The sequence below is a fragment of the Vidua chalybeata genome, chromosome 20 (assembly GCF_026979565.1).
Source record: "Vidua chalybeata isolate OUT-0048 chromosome 20, bVidCha1 merged haplotype, whole genome shotgun sequence".
Lineage (NCBI taxonomy): Eukaryota > Metazoa > Chordata > Aves > Passeriformes > Viduidae > Vidua > Vidua chalybeata.
In genome coordinates this window covers 141,613-159,068 of record NC_071549.1, presented here as the reverse complement: position 1 = coordinate 159,068, position 17,456 = coordinate 141,613, and the positions used below count along the sequence as shown (strand labels likewise).

The window sequence follows — 17,456 nt, the reverse complement described above, 5'->3', positions numbered from 1 at the left end:
TGGACTCCGCGTGGCTCTTCAGCCCCGGGGCCGCTTTGGGCACGGCCGAGACCTGAGTGGGGTGATACCGGAAGGGGTGAAAGCCGCGACTGGGAGGGGGGCCAGGGGCTGAGGGATGAGGGAAACCGAGGCTGGGGGCAAGTGAAGGAAGAGGCTGTGGGGGGGATGGTCCGGGGCTGGCGGGGGGGAGGGGTGGTGAAGGGAGGTGCGGGCAGGGGCTGGCGGGGGCAGGGGCCGGGGTTAAGGTAAGAGCAGGCGGGGGGTGATGGCCGGGGCTTGGGGAGCAGGGACTGGAGGGAAGCCGGGGTTGGGGAGCATGAGGGCAGGGACCGGGGGGGGGGGGGGGGGGGGCACGTAGAAGCTGGGGGTAGGATGAGAGGAGTCCGGGCTTCGTGGAAGGCATGGACTGAGGTGCTCAGGTGCTGGGGGAGTGTGTTAGAAGAGGGTCTGTGGGGGGGGGGGGGTTACGGGGCTTTGTGGGAGGCAGGGGCTGAGAACAGGGCCTAGGAGGGGGTCAGGGATATCCGCTGCTGAATGGGCGACGGCCGGGGCGAGGGGTGCAGTACCACCGCCAGGGGCCGCCCTCCGCGTATTACCGGGGCCGCGTATACGCACACGGAAATCCCCCCCCCCCCCCCGGTAGCGGCCGCTGACGCGGCGGCGGGAATATGGAGGTGGCGGCAGCGCTCGGCGGCTCGGGGCTACCAGGCGCCCTCATCGTCCTCATCCTTGTCCTGCTTCTGGCGGTCGCGCTGTACCGCTCTGCTCCGCGGGAGACCCCCACTGCCCCGCAGGACGGTGAGTACCGTGGGGACAGTGGGGCACCGGGCAGCGCGGAGCGGAGCGTAGCTGAACCGTACCCACCGACCCCTCCGCTCCCGCAGGAGCCAGGGCGAACGGGCACGCCAGGCCGGAGGAGCCGCGGAAGGCGAAGCTGGCGGTGAGGGCTCGCAGGGAGAAGCCGCACCAGCACAACTTCGCACACCGGCTACTGGTGGCTGCCCTCAAGGTACCGCGTGTGCACGGGGCCGGCGCCTTCCCGGTGCTGATGCCAGTGTGCTCCTCGGCATCGGTGTCCCCCTCGATATTGGTGTCCCGCCGGTGCCCCTCTCCCCCCCCCCCCCCCCCCCGGTGCCATTGTCCTGCCGGGGTCGGTGCAGGTGTCCCTCTCGATGCTGGTGTCCCGCTTGTGCCGGTGTCCCTCTTCCCCCCCGCCAGGTGCTGGTGTCCTACTGCTCCTTCCCATCCCCCCCGCGTCCTCCGTGACCACTCTCTGTCTGCAGGGCCACAGCAGCCCGGTCACCTGCCTGGACTTCAGCAGCAACGGCAAGTACCTGGCGTCATGCTCTGAAGACCGCACGGTGCGGCTGTGGAGCACCCGGGACCTGGCAGGGCGGGAGCACCGCTGCCTGCGCACCAACATAGGTCTGGACCACGCCGAGCTCGTCCGCCTCAGCCCTGACTCACGGTACAGCCGGACCTTGTACTGGCACTGCGATGTCCTGCAGAGCCGCCAGTCTCACAGCCAAGCTGTGGTGGGATCAGTGGTGTTGCTCTGGGATGGGTGGAGGCAGCATCTCTCACTGGGTCATCACAGTATCACTGATCCATGGCCTTTCCTGAGAGCAGCTGGCACTTAATCACAGAATCACAGTAGTTCGAGATGGAGGGGACCTCTGGAGATCATCTAGTCCAGCTCCTGGTGGGTTAATGTGGTTTTCAGGGCAAATATCCCTGTGCCCAGCTTGCTGCCCCCATGAAAGGTATCTGTTGAGGTCACTGCCAGCTGACTCTGCAGCTGGAATGTGCTGCTGAGTCTCTCCGGTGGTTAGGGGAGGTCTTGCTGGGTGGGAAAGTTGGTGGAAGAATGTGTTTTGGCTTTTTGAAGTGGTCTCTTTTAGAAAGAGAGGAAGGGATCTTGTTTCCTGCTGTGGATAATAAATTTCATTCTTTTTCATTCAGTGTTGCAGTTGAACCAACACAGGGAGAGAACTTGGTGCCCTTGTAAATATTTTTACTTGGCAGCATATCCCTCTTCCCAGGTGCCCCTGAGTGACCTGGGCTGAGCTGGGGCTCACAGCCTGTCCCTCCACAGGGCTTTCATTGTCTGGTTGGCCAATGCTGAGACTATTCGTGTCTACAAGATGACCAAGAAGGATGATGGCAGCTTCACCTTCACTGCGACTTCTGGGGACTTCCCAAAGAAGCACAAGGCTCCTGTCATTAACATAGGGATTGCAGAGACAGGTATGGAAATGAGCTGCTCACCTCTCCAGATCAGCTTTGATTTCCTTGTGTAGCTGCTGGATTCAAAGTGTTGGAGTTTTTGGCATTCTCAGGGCTGTGTACAGCACTAGTACTGAACTCTGTAGTCTATTTGTTTTTTTGGTTTTTTTTTTACTTAATTTGCTACCAACTGAACCAAAAGGTGGTGTTTTCACACCAATAATATCCCTGTAACCAGCTCCCCGCTATGCACAGTTTCTTAATTTATGTTTTCAGGGATGCTGTTGCAAAGAGGTCTGGTCTCAATATTGAGAGGATCGCTGTTCTCTGGGCTGCCAGTCTCTCTTTAACCAGTCAGAAATCTCTCTAGTGAGTTAATATGGTCTATCTTGAACTTCTGGGATCATCTAGAACAGAGGTGTGGGTGGGTGGGTGGAAATTACATTTTAGTGGTGACGGCTTGATGGATTAATGTGTCAGGTATGTGCCAGTGGCAGTTGGAAGCAGGTGGATGTGAGTTCACCTCTGTAATAGGGGAGCAGGGAAAATATTAACTGAGACTGGAGCTGTGAAAGTGAAAACTTAAATTTGCAACAAGTAGCTGGAAGGTAAACAGGCAACTCCCTGCCTGGGCTGAGGCGGCAAAGGGGAAATGGGAACAAGCAGGAGTCCAGCATGGGCACAACCAGCAATCATGGATCGTGGTGTTGTGACTGGGATTCAGTTGCTTGCCTGCAATCCACAGCTTGAAAGGTGCTTATCCTCAAGCTGATTTTGGGCATGCAGGTCAGGTGGAGTGTTTGTTCCTGTTTGTGGCACAGCCCGGTGGGGCTGCACATGGGGCTCCCAGCTCTGCTTGTGGGGCTCAGGGTCCTGAGTACAGGGCACACATGGGCTCTGTGCCTGCTGCCTGCTGCCTGCTTGGGAGCCAAGGGAGTACTGAGGCATAACCAAGAGCTGAGTCTTCTGATACTGCTCTTTACTCTGTCCTAGGAGACTGACACTCCTTGGATTTTGGTGCTGCTGGTGGTTTTCTCCAGTTGCAGGGAGAGGTTATCCTGGGGCTTCATTGAGTCTGTGGCAGTGTTAGGTCTCAGGGCTTTCCTGATCTTTGCCTTTTTTTCCCCAGGAAAGTTTATCATGACAGCTTCCAGTGACACCACCATCCTGATCTGGAGCCTAAAGGGCGAAGTCCTGGCCAGCATTAACACCAACCAGATGAACAATGCCTATGCCGCAGTGTCACCCTGTGGGAGGTGAGTGATAGGCAGGATTCCAGGCTGCTCCTTCGCACAGGATGGCATCAGTTCAGACTATTAGCAGTTAATTGTTATTGTAATGCAATTTTCTGAGGGTTCCACAGTTTAAAAAGGTATTTTGTCCCCCCACGAGATGGATCTGATGTGGGGTCAGGCACTCTTGTGTGGCTATCCTGCCTCAGCACTGCTGTTCTGGTAATCTGAGAACAGCTTTAGCCTCAGGTAGCAGGGGTGGGACAGAGCAAACGGCCTCTGCAAAGAAAACAGCATTTTGTCTGTGACCTCTTAAAGGTTAATTATAAAAATAAAGATTTTATTTCTGGGAAATCTGTTTATCGGGAAAATCACTTGCTGCTTTAGGTTGATTTGCCTTGCTCCTGGCGTGAGGAGTTTGGGGATCAAAAGCATTTAGCTCTTCTACTTTGACCGAAGAGCTTCTCATTCCTGAGTTGTTCTGGTGCCCTTCCTTAGTGTTCCCTTTACCAGCCAGGTTTCAGGGAAAAGTGGAAATTCAGCTTGAGTGCAGGAGTCAGGACATGTTTGCAGAGCTGTGGCCCTGCCTTGCTCAGGTTCTCTGTAAGAGGCAACCTGTGTCTCTGTTTCTGTTTCTTCACACAGGTTTGTGGCATCCTGTGGCTTTACCCCCGATGTGAAGGTGTGGGAGGTGTATTTTAATAAGAATGGAGACTTCAGGGAGGTGACCAGGGCTTTTGAGTTGAAAGGCCACACTGCTGGTGTACAATCCTTTTCATTCTCCAACGACTCAAGGAGGTATGTGTGTGTTACCTGCTCTGAGTTACCCTAAGGACATGTAAGCTCATCTCTTCCAGGGTTCACCAGCTGCACCACTGAGCTGTGGGGGGTAAAACACTGCCCTGGGGAGCCAAATCTGGCTTGTGCCACCTGTGTATTCCCTGCTCATAGGAATCTCATGTGGTTTAACAAGACCAAGTGCTGATGCTGCACCTGGATCAGGGCAACCCCCGGTATCAATCCAGGCTGGGGATGAACAGACTGAGAGCAGCCTGGGAGTGCTTGTGGGTGAGAGATGGACATGACCCAGCCCAGAAACTCCGCTGGGTTTATCCCACAGTGCGTGGGTAACAAGGGGGAGAGGAATTCTGCCCCTCTGCTCACTCAGGTGAGACCCCACTTGCAGAGCTGCCTCCACCTCTGGGGTCTCAGCACAGGAAGGACATGGAGCTGCTGGAGTCAGTCTAGAGGAGACACCAACATGATCAGAGGGATGGAGCAGCTCTGGTATGAGGAATGGAGGAGAGAAGTGGAATTGCTCAGCCTAGAAAATAGAAGGCTTCAGGTTATGTAATTGTGGCTTTCTAGGACCTGAAGGGAACTGACAAGAAAGATGGGAGAAAGACTATTTACAGGGGCCTGGAGTGACAAGATAAACCATTCCCCTGGGAACGGTTTCAGACCGACAGAGAGTGGGTTAGGTGGGATATTAGGAAGAAAGCCTTGGTTGTGAGGGTGGTGAGGCCCTGGCACAGGTTGCCCAGAGAAGATGTGGCTGCCCCATCCCTGGAAGTGTTCAAGGCTGTGTTGGAAGAGGCTTGGAGCAGCCTGGTGTAGTAGTAGGTTCTTTTGTTTTGGAAAGAGAACACAGATTGTATCTGTGTATAGACTCACCCTTCCCAAGAGATCTCTCTCCACAGAGGATTCCTGGTTCATGGGCAGGGCAGAGCAAGAGGTGCCGCCCTTTTTCCATGCACTCACTGTGCTCTCTTTTGGCTGCAGGATGGCAACCGTGTCAAAGGATGGCACATGGAAGTTCTGGGACACAGATGTGGAGTACAAGAAGCAGCAGGACCCATATCTGCTCCTGACAGGGCAGTGTGCAGTTCTGGAGCCATGCCGCATTGCCCTGTCCCCTGACAGCCGCACGGTCGCTGTGGCGGGCAGCACAGACATTGTGGTGTACAACACACGGCGCGGCGAGGAGGAGGAGCGTTTTCTTGGCGTGCACAGCCACTGTATCACAGACCTTGCGTTTGACACCACCGGCCGTTATGTCGTGTCCTGTGGGGACCGCGCTATCCGTGTCTTCCACAACACTGCTGGGCACCGTGCCGTGGTGGAGGAGATGGAGGCCATGCTGAAAAAAACTGGGAACAAAGCCACACAGGAGAGGCTGGAGCAGCAGATCTCCAGTGCTCGCAAAGCATTGGCTGCTATCTATGGCAAGAAGTACTAAGCTACCTGTACAGCAGGAGGCAACTGCGCTCTGCCTTGGGGATGTTGTTTTTTTTTAATAACTGTGAACAGCAATAATAAAAGAGTGCCCGGGTTCTTCCTTGCGTGCTCTGTGATGGTGGGACAGGGCTGGGGACAGTGGCATCTCCCAGTGTCACACTCCTGTGTTGTTTTTCCCCCAGGGCTTAGATCATTAGTATCCCATGGAATTGATTTGCTAAGGCAATGCCTATGAGTTTGCCTGAGCTTAGAAACGGGAGTTGTGTGGAGTTGAGGTAGTTTTTTTGGTTAGTTGTTTGTTTTTTTTTTTTTCAAGAGAGCTGCCAAAGCTCAATGTTGATACAAAACGGTAGGGATTCTGCTGTAGGGAACGGGGCGGTGGTGTAACGGTGCAGCGGACTTAGCGTGGCCCCATTCCCCTGGCCCGAGATCTCAGGGTGATCTAACGGTGGTGTGCAGCGGGACCTGGCCCAAAGGAAGATGGCGATGCACCGTCGCCGCACCTGCGCCTCGTTTCCGTGCCCACTGTATGGCGTGTGCGTCTGCGCAGGCGCAGCAGCCGGGGCGTGTCGGGCGTGGTGACGCAGAACGCGCAGCGCGCGGGCGGGCCACGCAGGGCGCGTGCGCGGGGCCGGGTGCGCCGGCGGGTGCGGCGGAACCGGTGCTGCGGGGCTGCGCACGCCATGTCGGGGCGCTCGGTGCGGGCCGAGACCCGCAGCCGCGCCAAGGATGACATCAAGAAGGTGATGGCAGCCATCGAGCGCGTCCGCAGATGGTGAGGGCGGGCCCGCGGGGGGGAGGGCCGCGCCGCCCGCGCGCAGCCAATCACCGCACCGCGGGGTGCGACTCGGGACTGCGCGCCCAACCAGCGGGTGCGGGCGGGGGGGCGATAGCCAATGGGATCGGGCCGGGGACAGAAACGCCTGTGATGGGCGGTTAGTCCAGCCAATCACAGTGCGGGGGGCGGGGGCAGTGCTGCGCGGTGCTGAACGGGCGCTCCTCTGGGCCAACCGGAACGCGGCGGGATGGCGGGGTTTGTTGCCATGGTGCCTCAGGCCCGGTCCGGCCCGTCAGCGTTGTGTCTCGCAGGGAGAAGAAGTGGGTGACGGTGGGTGACACGTCCCTGCGGATATTCAAGTGGGTACCAGTGGCGGACAGTAAGGAGGTGGGTACCGCGCGTGGAGACGAGCCGGCAGCCACCGCCCACAGCCAGCCTAGCTCCCTTAACAACTTAAGCTGAGCTCTGAGCCTCCCCAAGCCAGCCCTACCGACCACCGAAGCCCCCTGAGCCACCTCCGAGCCATCAAACCCACCTGAGTCCCCTCCAAGTCGACCCCTGAGCCCTCCCCAAGCCAGCACCTGAGGCCCCGCTGAGCCCTCCCAGCCCTGCTGAGCACCTTTGAGGCCCCACCGAGCCCCTCCTGTCCTGTCGAGATCCCCCGAGCGCCCCCAAGCCCCTAATCCCTCCCCAAGCTGACCCTGAACTCCACCGAGTCCCTTCTGAAGCCCCATAAGCCCCTGTCAAGCCTTCTTGCCCCCCCCCAGCCCCAACGAGCCCCTTCAGCCCACCTGAGCCTCCCCTGAACTGTCGAGCCCCCTGAGCTCCCTTGAGCCCCCTCCTGCTTCCCTTAAGACTCTGTGCTTGACTCCTCCAAGGATTTGCTTTACTCAGTGTCTTCCTAGATGGGTGTCAGCTCCTCCTCTCTTTCCTGATTCCCAGTCCCTTCATAGACTGAGTTTTGCCCCTCACTTAGGAATGTGCCCCCAAAGGCAAGTGAAAAGGCTGGCTTGAGCAGATCCCTCTGGGCTTCTGGAGACAGAAAGGGGAATGGCTTCTCTGGAGCAGCATGTGTTTCTCTGACATTGTATTTGTGCTTTTCTTTCTCTCCTCAAGAAAGAGAAATCCAAATCGAGTAGCAGCACGGCCCGAGAACCCAATGGCTTCCCAGCTGACACCTCTGCCAACTCCTCCCTCCTTCTGGAGTTCCAAGGTGGGTCTGGCTGAGCTCCCTTCAATGTGGGGAAAGACTCCAAGGCTGTACAGCAGCTGGGACATTGCTGCTTCTGTGTGCTGCTTGTATGGGGAAGAGCAGTGCTTGCCTCTGAGCACCGGCGTGGAGTAGAGAGCTATGAAGTTGGGCTGTGGTGTTGGGGTGATCCACTTCTGGATTGTTTCTGTCTAAACTGTTCATTTTTGCTCTTAGAGTGTCTTAATAGGCTGTTTCTGGTATCTTCTGTGGGAAGCTTCACAGCCAGCTGGAGGAGTAGGGTTTCCTGATCCCCCCTTTCCATTCTCTGCTGGGGAGAGGCCAGTAGCCCCTGCAGCCAAGCTTGCTTTTCCAACAGTTATTTCCATGGACCTTAGGGTGAAGGGGCAAAGGCTGTCCCTGGCCTTGCTCTTGGTCTAGGCAGTGGTGCAGCCAGGAGAGGCTCCGGCAGTGCCAGACTCACTGCTGAAGTAGAATGTACACATCTGCCCAGCCCCTGCTCTGTGTGTGGCTAAGGAAAATCAGGAGTTTGCTGGCACTTCCAGGAGATGCGGCGGGGTTATGTTGCAGCTCTGCAGTTTGGCAAGGTGTGTGTCAGGCCTGCTTCCTCACTGGGAGACAGGTGCTGAGCATTAATCCTTGTGTTGCTTCACAGAGGAGGAACAAAGCCATAATACACAGCAGGAGATTCCTGCCCTTGGATGCCCAGGGCCCTCCCAAAATGCAAAATGTGGGATTTGGCAGTGCTCATTCTCATTCCCAGGGCAGGAACGTTCCCTCTCCCATGGCCAGTTATGTATATGATTCCCACTGTGTTCTGGAGGACTCAGTCCTGTGTCTGACAGCCCTTAGGCTGATGGGGAACAGTGAATCTCCTGTTGAACTCTCTGAGCATGCTCTGCCATCTCAGCAAGACCCTAGCTTGCAGTGCTGCCCTGGGCTGCCTGTGCCCGTGTGTCAAGGTGCTCTTCTTCACCAGGTGCTGTTTCTGCAGATGAGAACAGCAACCAGAGCTCCCTGTCTGATGTATATCAGCTCAAGGTGGACAGCAGCCCCAACTCCAGCCCCAGTCCTCAGCAGAGTGAGTCCATGAGTCCTGCCCACACGTCTGACTTCCGCACGGATGACTCGCAGCCTCCTACCCTGGGGCAGGAGACCCTGGAAGGTGGGTGCTGGACCAAGAAGAAAGGAGGCAGATGGGTGGGCTCAGGAAAGGCCACTCCAGGGCTGTTGGTGATCTGGTGGGTGGCCTTGACACTGCTGGAAACTGTCAGGGCACTGGGGACTTCTGTAGCTAGGCGTTCTGTCCTGGCTCAGCACTGAGCTGGTGCTGGGTCTGCATTTTTGTTGACCCATCTGTTCTCCCCAGAGCCCTCCCTGCCTTCCTCAGAAGTGGCAGATGAGCCTCCCACTCTTACAAAGGAAGAGCCAGTCCCCCTTGAGACTCAGGTAAGGGAAGGGGGATTGAAGCCATCTCTAAATGTGCATGGATCCAGATTAGCCCTTTGATCATTGTTGCTGCTTCTTGTAGCAGAAGCATCTTGGTGGATGGACTTGCTCTGCAGTCCCAAAATGCCCCCTGGGAACTTCCAGAATCTCCTGTTTTCCTGAGCTTTGGTCTTTATCCCGTGGTTCAGATCAAGTGTTGAAGTGTGAGGGAAGGAATACAGGGGTGTGGGAAAACTATGATTCTGGCAGGCTCCAGGGCTGGAGTGGGTTCCCATTCCTGGTGCCCTGGGGTCTGTGCATAGGTGACAGCCCAGACTGTCCCCATGGTGTGACACAGCCTTATCTAGATGTGCGTACCTTGGTGTCACTGCCTGTGACCTCTGGCTCTTGCAGGTAACTGAAGAGGAGGAGGACTCCAGTGCGCCACCTCTGAAGAGATTTTGTGCTGACCAGAACTCTGTGTGCCACACAGCTTCGGAGAGCTAACCTGCCTGGCCCGGCACCTTCGCCAACCCCTTGCAGAGCTGCCTGGCACCACCAGGACCAGCGCTTCCCTCCAGCCTGCCCCTTCCCCAGTGTCGGGGCTCCCACCACTCGCATCAAGTGCGTCCTGCCCTACCCTGCCCTGCCCTGCCCGATGGATGGGGCTGCTGCCAGTACCTGCAAATTTGCCTCTATTTATTGGCTCCTTCTCTCCCTGCTCCCTGCCCTAGAGCTGGGGGTCTCCGCTGGGTGGGTTGCATGTGTGGGGGTAGTTCTCCATGGGGCTCCCTGCTCTCCATGGTCCCTGGGACACTGGCAGATGCTGTTTGCCTGCTTGTGGCTCCCCTGCCTGCCCGCCCTTCCCCTGGGTGCTGGGAACAGGAGAGCCACCTTCCACCTGTTCCGGGTGATGTGTTCACTTGGTTGTGGGAGCAGGTGGCGGTGGGTGTGGGGGGCAGTGAAGGGGCAGCCGTCAGGGACCCACTGGGACGCTGTGCAATAACCTGCTAGTTTAAGCCATTCATGCTGGGAGAGAGGGGAGCACTTTCCCCTCCTGGAGGGCAGGTACTGACCGGCCTCGGCTCTGCCTCGGGGCACAACTCCAGCCCGGTGGAATCTGCAGTCCCCCGGGAGCCGGCAGAGCAGGGCGAGCCGCTGCCCTGTGCTGGAGGACCTTCCCCGGCCTAGGTACCTGCTATCCCCGAGGTGGTGAAGGAAGCAGCAGGGTGCTGGAGCCCCAGGGAAGCGCTCCCGCCCTAGGGCTCTGCCGCCCCCCAATACCCGCTGCCCCCCCGGCCCCGCTCTCCCCCCGCTGCCACTGCATGTCCCGCCGAGTCCGTGATCGAGCCTGGTGAAGCTGGAGGCACGGCCGCGCGTGGAAGTGGAAAGTTATTTTAGCACTGAATAGAATATTTTTAAAATTAAAGTGTTTGAAATACAGATGCAGAGCACGATGTCGGTCGGGTGGGGAGGGGCGGTGCGGGAAGAGAAGGGAAAGGAAGCTTCTGCTAAACGGGGCCCAGTGCCAGCACTCGCCGCCCGCCGCGCCCACGGAGCCGGCCCGGATCCCGATTCCCCGGGAAGTTCGGTCAGCGCCCCGTCCTCGTTCTCCACACTTTCCTCCCTGCCGGTGGCCGGCGCCGTCCGGAGCGGGCGGGGGAGGGCCTCGAGCCCGAGACGAAGCGGCTGCAGCGCCCGGCGGGGCCGGCTCGGGGCGGGTGGGAGGGAAGAGGAGCCCGGGGCGGCCCCTCCGCCCCGTGCAGCGGCTCCGACCGCGGCCCGGCCCCGGGGCTCTGCCCGCTCCGCAGCCGCCCCCGCCCACCCAAGGGACTCTGCCCGCGGGACGGGGCGCTTCGCCGTCAGGGGCCGCGGGGGCCGGGATAAATTGGCCGCGGCTGCGCTAGGCGGGGATGTGTTTTGGACGTGACTTCAGGCCAGTGCCAGAGCGCCCAAGCAATTCCCATCGTTTAACCCGCGGCCTCCGTACCAAGCCCGCTGAGACCTGACTGCCCTTGCAATAAATGAGTTTAATTTTCACTTTCATTTTCTAATGTTTCCTTTTTCCCCAAGTTTTCTTGGTCCGGATACCTTGTGTGTGCCCTTCTTTGCATGTCCAGTGAAAGGCAGCGGAACTGGGGAAATGGTCCTGGAGCATGTTTGATAAGGAGCAGCTGAGGAACCTGGGGACACTCAGTCTGGAGAAAAGGAGGCTTAAGGGAGAACTTCTTGCTCTGAACAACTCCCTGACAGGAGGGTGCAAGTAAGGTTAGGGTTGGGCTCTGCTCCCACAGACAAAGAGTGGTGTGAGGGGAATGTTATGAATAAGGTCCCATATGTCTAATTTAATATACCACAAACTTAAAATCTAGCAGCAGTTTTAATTGAGATAAAATAATACAATCAAATATAATTCAGTAGTTACAAAAAGAAATTTGACAGTGTTTCTGATAAAGCATAGGCAAAAACTGATCGACTGGGGTATGTGGAGGGCTTCCCATCCTGCCTCATGTACAAAAGGCAAAAGGATCCAAACACGACTTATATACTGTATGATAATACATATTCATTAATAGTTTCCCATAAATTTCCTGCTATTTCCGATTCTTGAAATCTATGTCATTCTACTGCACAGCACATGCTCCCATTGTTGCTATGGGGTCTTCTGGTCTCTTCAGGGGTCTTCTTGGAGGAAGGCCGAAGGTCTTCCTCACATGTCCTTTGGATAACCTGGCAGGTGGCGCATGCACATTGAGCTTGGTGTTATATAAGTAAGCACTATGTTCCAATTAAACCTTATTTATTTCATAGATAAGACCACTATTTTAGACTCCCTGTCTGGAATGGTCCCAACTTTATTCATACTCAAGGTCGATCCTGCTCTGGGAGTTGTCTTAACTTCAGTTGGTGCCAATTTTGGTTTGGGAGTCAGGTCCTGACTTCTGCCAATTATGTGTTGGGAGTTTTTCCCCCGCAAGGCCGTTTCTCCTTTTGGATATTCTTCTTATTCCAACATTATATCCTATATCCAGTTTCTCACAAGAATCATCTCTAAGGGAACCCTCCTTCTATTAATAACCGATCACATATATTTTTTCTTATTATTTTCCCAAATTATTGATATAATTACAATTTTATTAGCATTAATCACATCCATTTATCACAGGAAACAGTCTCAAATTTTTTCAGGGGAGATTTAGGTTGAACATCAGCAAAAAGTTTCTGTAGTGAAAGGGTTGTCCAGCTCTGGCACAGGCTGCCCAGGCCAGTGGTGGAATCACCATCTGTGGAGGGATTTAACAGATGTATAGATGTGGCATACAGGGAGGGACATGTGTTAGCGGTGGCCTTGGCATTACTATGGGACAAGTTGGACTCCATGGTCTCAGAGAGCTTTCCCAACAATTCTGTTCAATTTTGAATCCTAAGAATTTGGTGATAGTCATGAAGTATTTTTAATAATATATCATTTCAGGATGAGGATGGCCAGACAGGAGGGGCAGCTGCTGATTGATTTGAACACAAACTATCCTGATGTGTTGGTAGTTATTGGGAAAACACTTTTAGGAAAGAGTTCCAGAAAGAAGATCTTGGCTGTAAAAGAACAAGTTGCATTCTCTGTTTCAGATGTATTCTGGAGATATTACAAAGTGCTGCCAGTGTCACCAGAGCTGCCCATGAGCTGATACAGGATCACAGCTTCCTCTTGTGGGTCCTGCACGGCTTAGAGAAAAGGTAACCAGAGAAGTACAGGAGAAATGGGAACAATTTCCTGTCCACGGTAGAAGAATGACGTGGCTGAGGATGAAAGCAAGGGGGACAGACCTGGAGAAAGGGGCACCGAGGGCTGCACTGGCAGAACTTGCTGAACTCTGAGGTGTCCCTTGTGTTTTTGAAAACAGAATCAAGATGCTTTCAGGTGGTGGTAGGAGAGATGATGGTGGGGGGGGCTTTGTGATTTGGAAATCACTTCCTTGACAAAGCAAAATGACACCTTGTGCTGGTGTCTTTAGCTTTTAAATTTCAAGCACCCTCAGTTCCCATCCTTTCACAGGACCTGCTGCACAGGAAGTGGCACAGTAATGGATTTGAGCTGCCTAGAAGATTATTTCTCCTCCCCGTGCCTCTCCCTGACAAAAAAATCTCTTCTGCAAGCACAGAGTGACCTGACAGGTTCAGGCAAGTGCACCAAAAGTGCACTAGAATATAGTCCCCTGCAGGAGATAGACCAGCTGCTGGTAAGGATCTGCCTTTCAAATGTGGTTTTCTTTCTTTTTTTTTTTCTTTTCTTTTCTTTTCTTTTCTTTTCTTTTCTTTTCTTTTCTTTTCTTTTCTTTTCTTTTCTTTTTTTCTTTTCTTTTCTTTTCTTTTCTTTTCTTTTCTTTTCTTTTCTTTTCTTTTCTTTTCTTTTTTTCCTTTTTTTTTTTTTTGGGGGGGGTGTTTGTTTGTTTGTTTTGTTTTGTTTTTCAGGTTTCTGGAGAACAAGGTGATAAATAAAAATGTTTCCTTACTCCATACTCTACGGCTAATAAATTTAGGGAACAAGAGAGTGCGGGGACTGCTGGGCTCCAGGACGGTTTGGATGGGTGGTGATGAAGGATCTCTGAAGCCAGGTCTTTAGAACATGTGGTTTATTATAAGGGGTGAAGGGCCCTGCTTGGACTTGCTAGCCGCAACTCATGGCAGGCCCAGGGGGAGAGAGAGAGAAAGAGGGTTCCAGGTGAGCGTCCCAAGAGGAAGGTCCAAGAGAGCGGCCGGTCCCTCGGCCACACCTTATCAGGGGGCTTCAAGGTGGGCTGGGACAGGACTTGGGCCAATGGGGTTACAGATACCTGATACTTCAGGGGAGGGTTACAGGTATGGGATGAACCATACATTGGGGGGTGAGACAGAACATTCCATTTGACCTATGGACCTACCTGTAGGTAAAGGGCATTGTTTAATCAGAAGGGGGGATTGCTTTCAACTTGGCTGTATTATTGTTTTCAAGTTGCTCAGTAATTAGGGTTTGATATTTCAAATCTTGTTCTCATCTCAATATCTGTATTTTCTGACTCTTTTGCCAGGCCATCATATTTATAGGGCTTTGCTATTTCATCTTCCCCAACATCTCCCCTGTTCTGATGAACAACTAAGATGTTAGATACTGTCTTACTCATTATCTTCTGCACACACTGAAGTATACAGGGTACTGCTACTAAAACTACAATTATCACTATTAGAATAATCAAACCTACTTTACCGAGTTCCTTTAGCCAAGGTGCAAAGCCCCAACCATCAAACAAATCGTCTAGCCAGGATGGGTTATCTGTTGTAATTTGGTTAGCTAATTCCCTCAGATTTTGTAGCTGTTTATGAATGGAAACAGAATGATCAGGCAAATTCATACAACATAATCCTTCAAAATCTTCACAGCCATGTCCATGTGCTAGTAAAAGAAAGTCAATAGCAGCTCTATTTTGTAAAGTGGCATGTTTCATTGCTTCTTCATCTGTTAGCAAATCACTGATTATAGTAGAGGTAGCATTTACTTCTTTACTGAGCCAACACCCTAACTTGTTTAACTGTTTCAATGCAATCGAGGAACTTATCTGAGGTAGAAAAACACTTATAAGAGTTGATTTTCCTGAGTTCCAAGGGTGAAAATCACTATCACAGTCGCTCTCATATTGATGTCCCCAGGAGGATCTAATCCTCCTGCTTTTCTTTTTGACTACCCTTTTTACACTAGGAGCAATTATTGTAAGTTGCCCCATGGCACAAGGGCCACCATCTATTTTTGAAGGTATACCTTGCCAGGCCCTGTCTCCACAGATGAGCCAAATTCCTTTAGGAAATCAAATAGGAAGTTTGTTAAAACGATCTGCGTGAGGCTCATCATATATGAGAAGCTTAGTTTGATTGCACCAAGAAGTTATATTGCTATAAACTGGGTGGTAAGGGGTAATGTTTAAATAAGGGCCGTCTTCACCTAGAAAATGAAAGAAGTAGCAGGTGTCCATAGTTAACAAGCCTAGAATTTCTAGCTCTTGAAGGTCAGATTTATCAATTTTAGAATTATAAGTTTGGTGTCTCTGGCTAGGAGTTGGAGATACATGATGCTCATCATATGGCCAGTATTTGTCAAGAGTAACATTATCAAAACCTTCTGGAAGAGGTACTCCAACTAAACAGGTTGAAAAAGGTTTGTCAGGGCTTGTGTCCGAAAGACAGATGGTATCAGAGCCTGCAGACTTGGCTAAAGCAACCCAGACATTCGTCTTTGGTTGACTTACAGGTAAAGCTTCACTACAAAAACTAAAACAAAAGAACAAAAGCAACATGCACGCGCACAAACTATAAAACTTCATTCTTTTCTTGAGCTGTTCCTGGCAGATCACTTTCTCCTGATGATTCTGCGCAGCTCAAGTCTGGGTGCTTGCTTCTCGGCTTGTACTTGTGGAAGTACTGGCTGATGTGAGGGTGTCAGCGGGCTTTGATATGTGGTAGGGCTTCAAGTTCTTTGCTGGGACCCAATTAAGTCCTCCACCTGTGGAAACACACGCAAACCCCTTTCCCCATGTTATAAGATTTTATGGTCCTTCTATTTGTCCTGAATCTAAATTTTTAATCAAAACTGGGGGGTGCTCTTTTAGTTTTGCTTTTTTGTTGTTCAAAAAAATGTCTGTAAATGGGGGGGGGGGTGGTCAGGCTCTTCTGCAGAGCTATTTAGAAAATTGTAAACATACAGAGCCTTATTGAACCTCCTTTGATGTGCAGCCTGGTCTTCTCCCCCTTTCTGTTGATCTAAAATGCGTTTCAAGGTTTGATGTGTTCTTTCTATTATACCTTGACTCGTGGGAGAGTAAGGAATGCCAAATTATGGCGAACACCCCAGTCATTCAGGAACACAGCTAATTCTTGTGAGGCATATGAAGGACCATTATCTGTTTTAATTTCTTGGGGGACACCCAAATAGGAGAAAGCTTCTGAAAAATGCTGGCAGACAAGCTTAGCTGTTTCTCCTGTATGTACGGAGGCAAAAACTGCATTTGAAAATGTATCAATGGAGACATGGATATTTTTAATTTTGCTGAAAGAGGGGTACTTAGTAACATCTGTTTGCCATTTCTGTAAGCTCTCCAACCCTCGTGGGTTGGTGGCTCCTGAAGAAGGGAGAGGCTGAACATGCTGACAGTTTGGGCAAGCCCGTACAATGTTTTGTGCTTGCTCTAGGGTAATGCAAAAATCTCGTTTGATTGCCTGTGCATTTTGGTGCAAAAATGCATGACTCAATTTGGCTTGTTCAATAATGTTAGGTAAGGTGGTTGCAGCAAGCACCGAGGGGGAATTTTCAATGCCTGCTGCACCTTCCTCATCAGACGTTGCTGATGCCAATGCATCAGCTCATGCATTTCCCTCTGCCATGAATCCTGGAAGACCAGAATGAGCTCTGATGTGAGAAACAAAATAAGGATTAATTCTGTGTGATAAAGTTTGATAGAGACAGGTGAGCCAAAGACACAACTTGTCGTTGTTCACATCCTTTAGAACAGATCCTTCAATTCTCTTAATAATATTAGTAACGTATGCCGAATCAGTGATCAAGTTGAAAGGTTCTGGAAAGAGCTGAAATGCTCTTACAACTGCTGCCAATTCGACAATCTGAGGGGAACCTTCAAATTTTGAACATCCTGTTCCCAGGATTTAGTATTTTTGTTTTGCCATGTAACAACCGAATTGTGCGTTCGCCCTGACCCATCAGTGAAGATAGTGACTGCATCTAAAGGTTCTTCACTGATCAGGGGTTTGGCTTTGTAACATAATTTAGCTTTGATCATTTTGTGTGCTGGATAATGAATAGAGCAAGTGCCTGGGAAATCGAGCAAGGCATACAGCAGATCTTCTGATTTTTGCATTGCCCAGTCAAAATAGGCTTTCTTCATGGGCAAATAGATAATTGCAAATTCATGACCTGCTATAGAAAGAAGCCTTGCTCTGCCTTTGATGATGGTTTGAGACATCATTTCTAGAGGTGTGAGGATTGTCTTTGGCGACCTGTAAGAAATAAAAACCCATTCAATTATTAGCAATGGATCTTTGTGAGAAGAATCCCATTGAAAAATGAGACCGCACAGTCTCAGCTTTTCTCCTAAAATCGCAAGGAAAAAGGGTTTATCAGGAGCACAGCGATGCGCCTGCCTGTTCTGCAGAGCATCAGTAATGTCTTCCAGGGCCTTGTAAGCCTCTGGAGTGAGAGATCTAGGGGATCTGATGTCATTGTCCCCTTTCAACAAATCAAAAAATGGAGAAAGTTCATCAGCAGTGATTCCAAGGACAGGTCTAACCCAATTAATTTCCCCTA

At 52.2% G+C, this 17,456-nt stretch overlaps 2 protein-coding genes across 5 annotated transcripts; both read left to right on the top strand.

The window, feature by feature from the left end:
- Nucleotides 1–6: 6 nt before the first annotated feature.
- TBL2 (transducin beta like 2) lies at nucleotides 7–5,793 on the top strand. 2 transcript variants are annotated; one of them, XM_053961087.1, is made up of 8 exons: nucleotides 7–61; nucleotides 644–798; nucleotides 885–1,009; nucleotides 1,284–1,468; nucleotides 2,096–2,247; nucleotides 3,356–3,482; nucleotides 4,104–4,256; nucleotides 5,241–5,793. In XM_053961087.1, the coding sequence occupies exons 2-8, from the start codon at nucleotides 669–671 to the stop codon at nucleotides 5,695–5,697; spliced, it is 1,329 nt and encodes a 442-aa protein (XP_053817062.1). In that variant the 5' UTR covers nucleotides 7–61; nucleotides 644–668; the 3' UTR covers nucleotides 5,698–5,793. The 2 variants fall into 2 exon arrangements, with proteins under 2 accessions (XP_053817062.1, XP_053817063.1); XM_053961088.1 differs by lacking the exon at nucleotides 7–61 and adding an exon at nucleotides 1,963–2,004 and having other exon boundaries at nucleotides 586–798.
- Nucleotides 5,794–6,294: 501 nt separating this feature from the next.
- On the top strand, nucleotides 6,295–10,555 carry BCL7B (BAF chromatin remodeling complex subunit BCL7B). Of its 3 annotated transcripts, none has more exons than XM_053961090.1 (6): nucleotides 6,295–6,471; nucleotides 6,786–6,861; nucleotides 7,591–7,687; nucleotides 8,679–8,849; nucleotides 9,054–9,133; nucleotides 9,527–10,555. In XM_053961090.1, the coding sequence occupies exons 1-6, from the start codon at nucleotides 6,380–6,382 to the stop codon at nucleotides 9,617–9,619; spliced, it is 609 nt and encodes a 202-aa protein (XP_053817065.1). In that variant the 5' UTR covers nucleotides 6,295–6,379; the 3' UTR covers nucleotides 9,620–10,555. The 3 variants fall into 3 exon arrangements, with proteins under 3 accessions (XP_053817065.1, XP_053817064.1, XP_053817066.1); XM_053961089.1 differs by having other exon boundaries at nucleotides 8,664–8,849; XM_053961091.1 differs by having other exon boundaries at nucleotides 6,326–6,439; nucleotides 8,664–8,849.
- The last annotated feature ends 6,901 nt before the right edge of the window (nucleotides 10,556–17,456 follow it).

Bases quoted from the DNA above. Each gene is read 5' to 3' on its own strand.
- BCL7B (XM_053961089.1), top strand. From the start codon at position 6,380: ATGTCGGGGCGCTCGGTGCGGGCCGAGACCCGCAGCCGCGCCAAGGAT. The intron at 7,688-8,663 runs GTGGGTCTGGCT...CTTCTTCACCAG, and splicing joins CCTCCTTCTGGAGTTCCAAG to GTGCTGTTTCTGCAGATGAG. The intron at 9,134-9,526 runs GTAAGGGAAGGG...TGGCTCTTGCAG, and splicing joins CAGTCCCCCTTGAGACTCAG to GTAACTGAAGAGGAGGAGGA.
- TBL2 (XM_053961088.1), top strand. From the start codon at position 669: ATGGAGGTGGCGGCAGCGCTCGGCGGCTCGGGGCTACCAGGCGCCCTC. The intron at 1,469-1,962 runs GTACAGCCGGAC...TTTTTCATTCAG, and splicing joins CGCCTCAGCCCTGACTCACG to TGTTGCAGTTGAACCAACAC. The intron at 4,257-5,240 runs GTATGTGTGTGT...TTTTGGCTGCAG, and splicing joins TTCTCCAACGACTCAAGGAG to GATGGCAACCGTGTCAAAGG.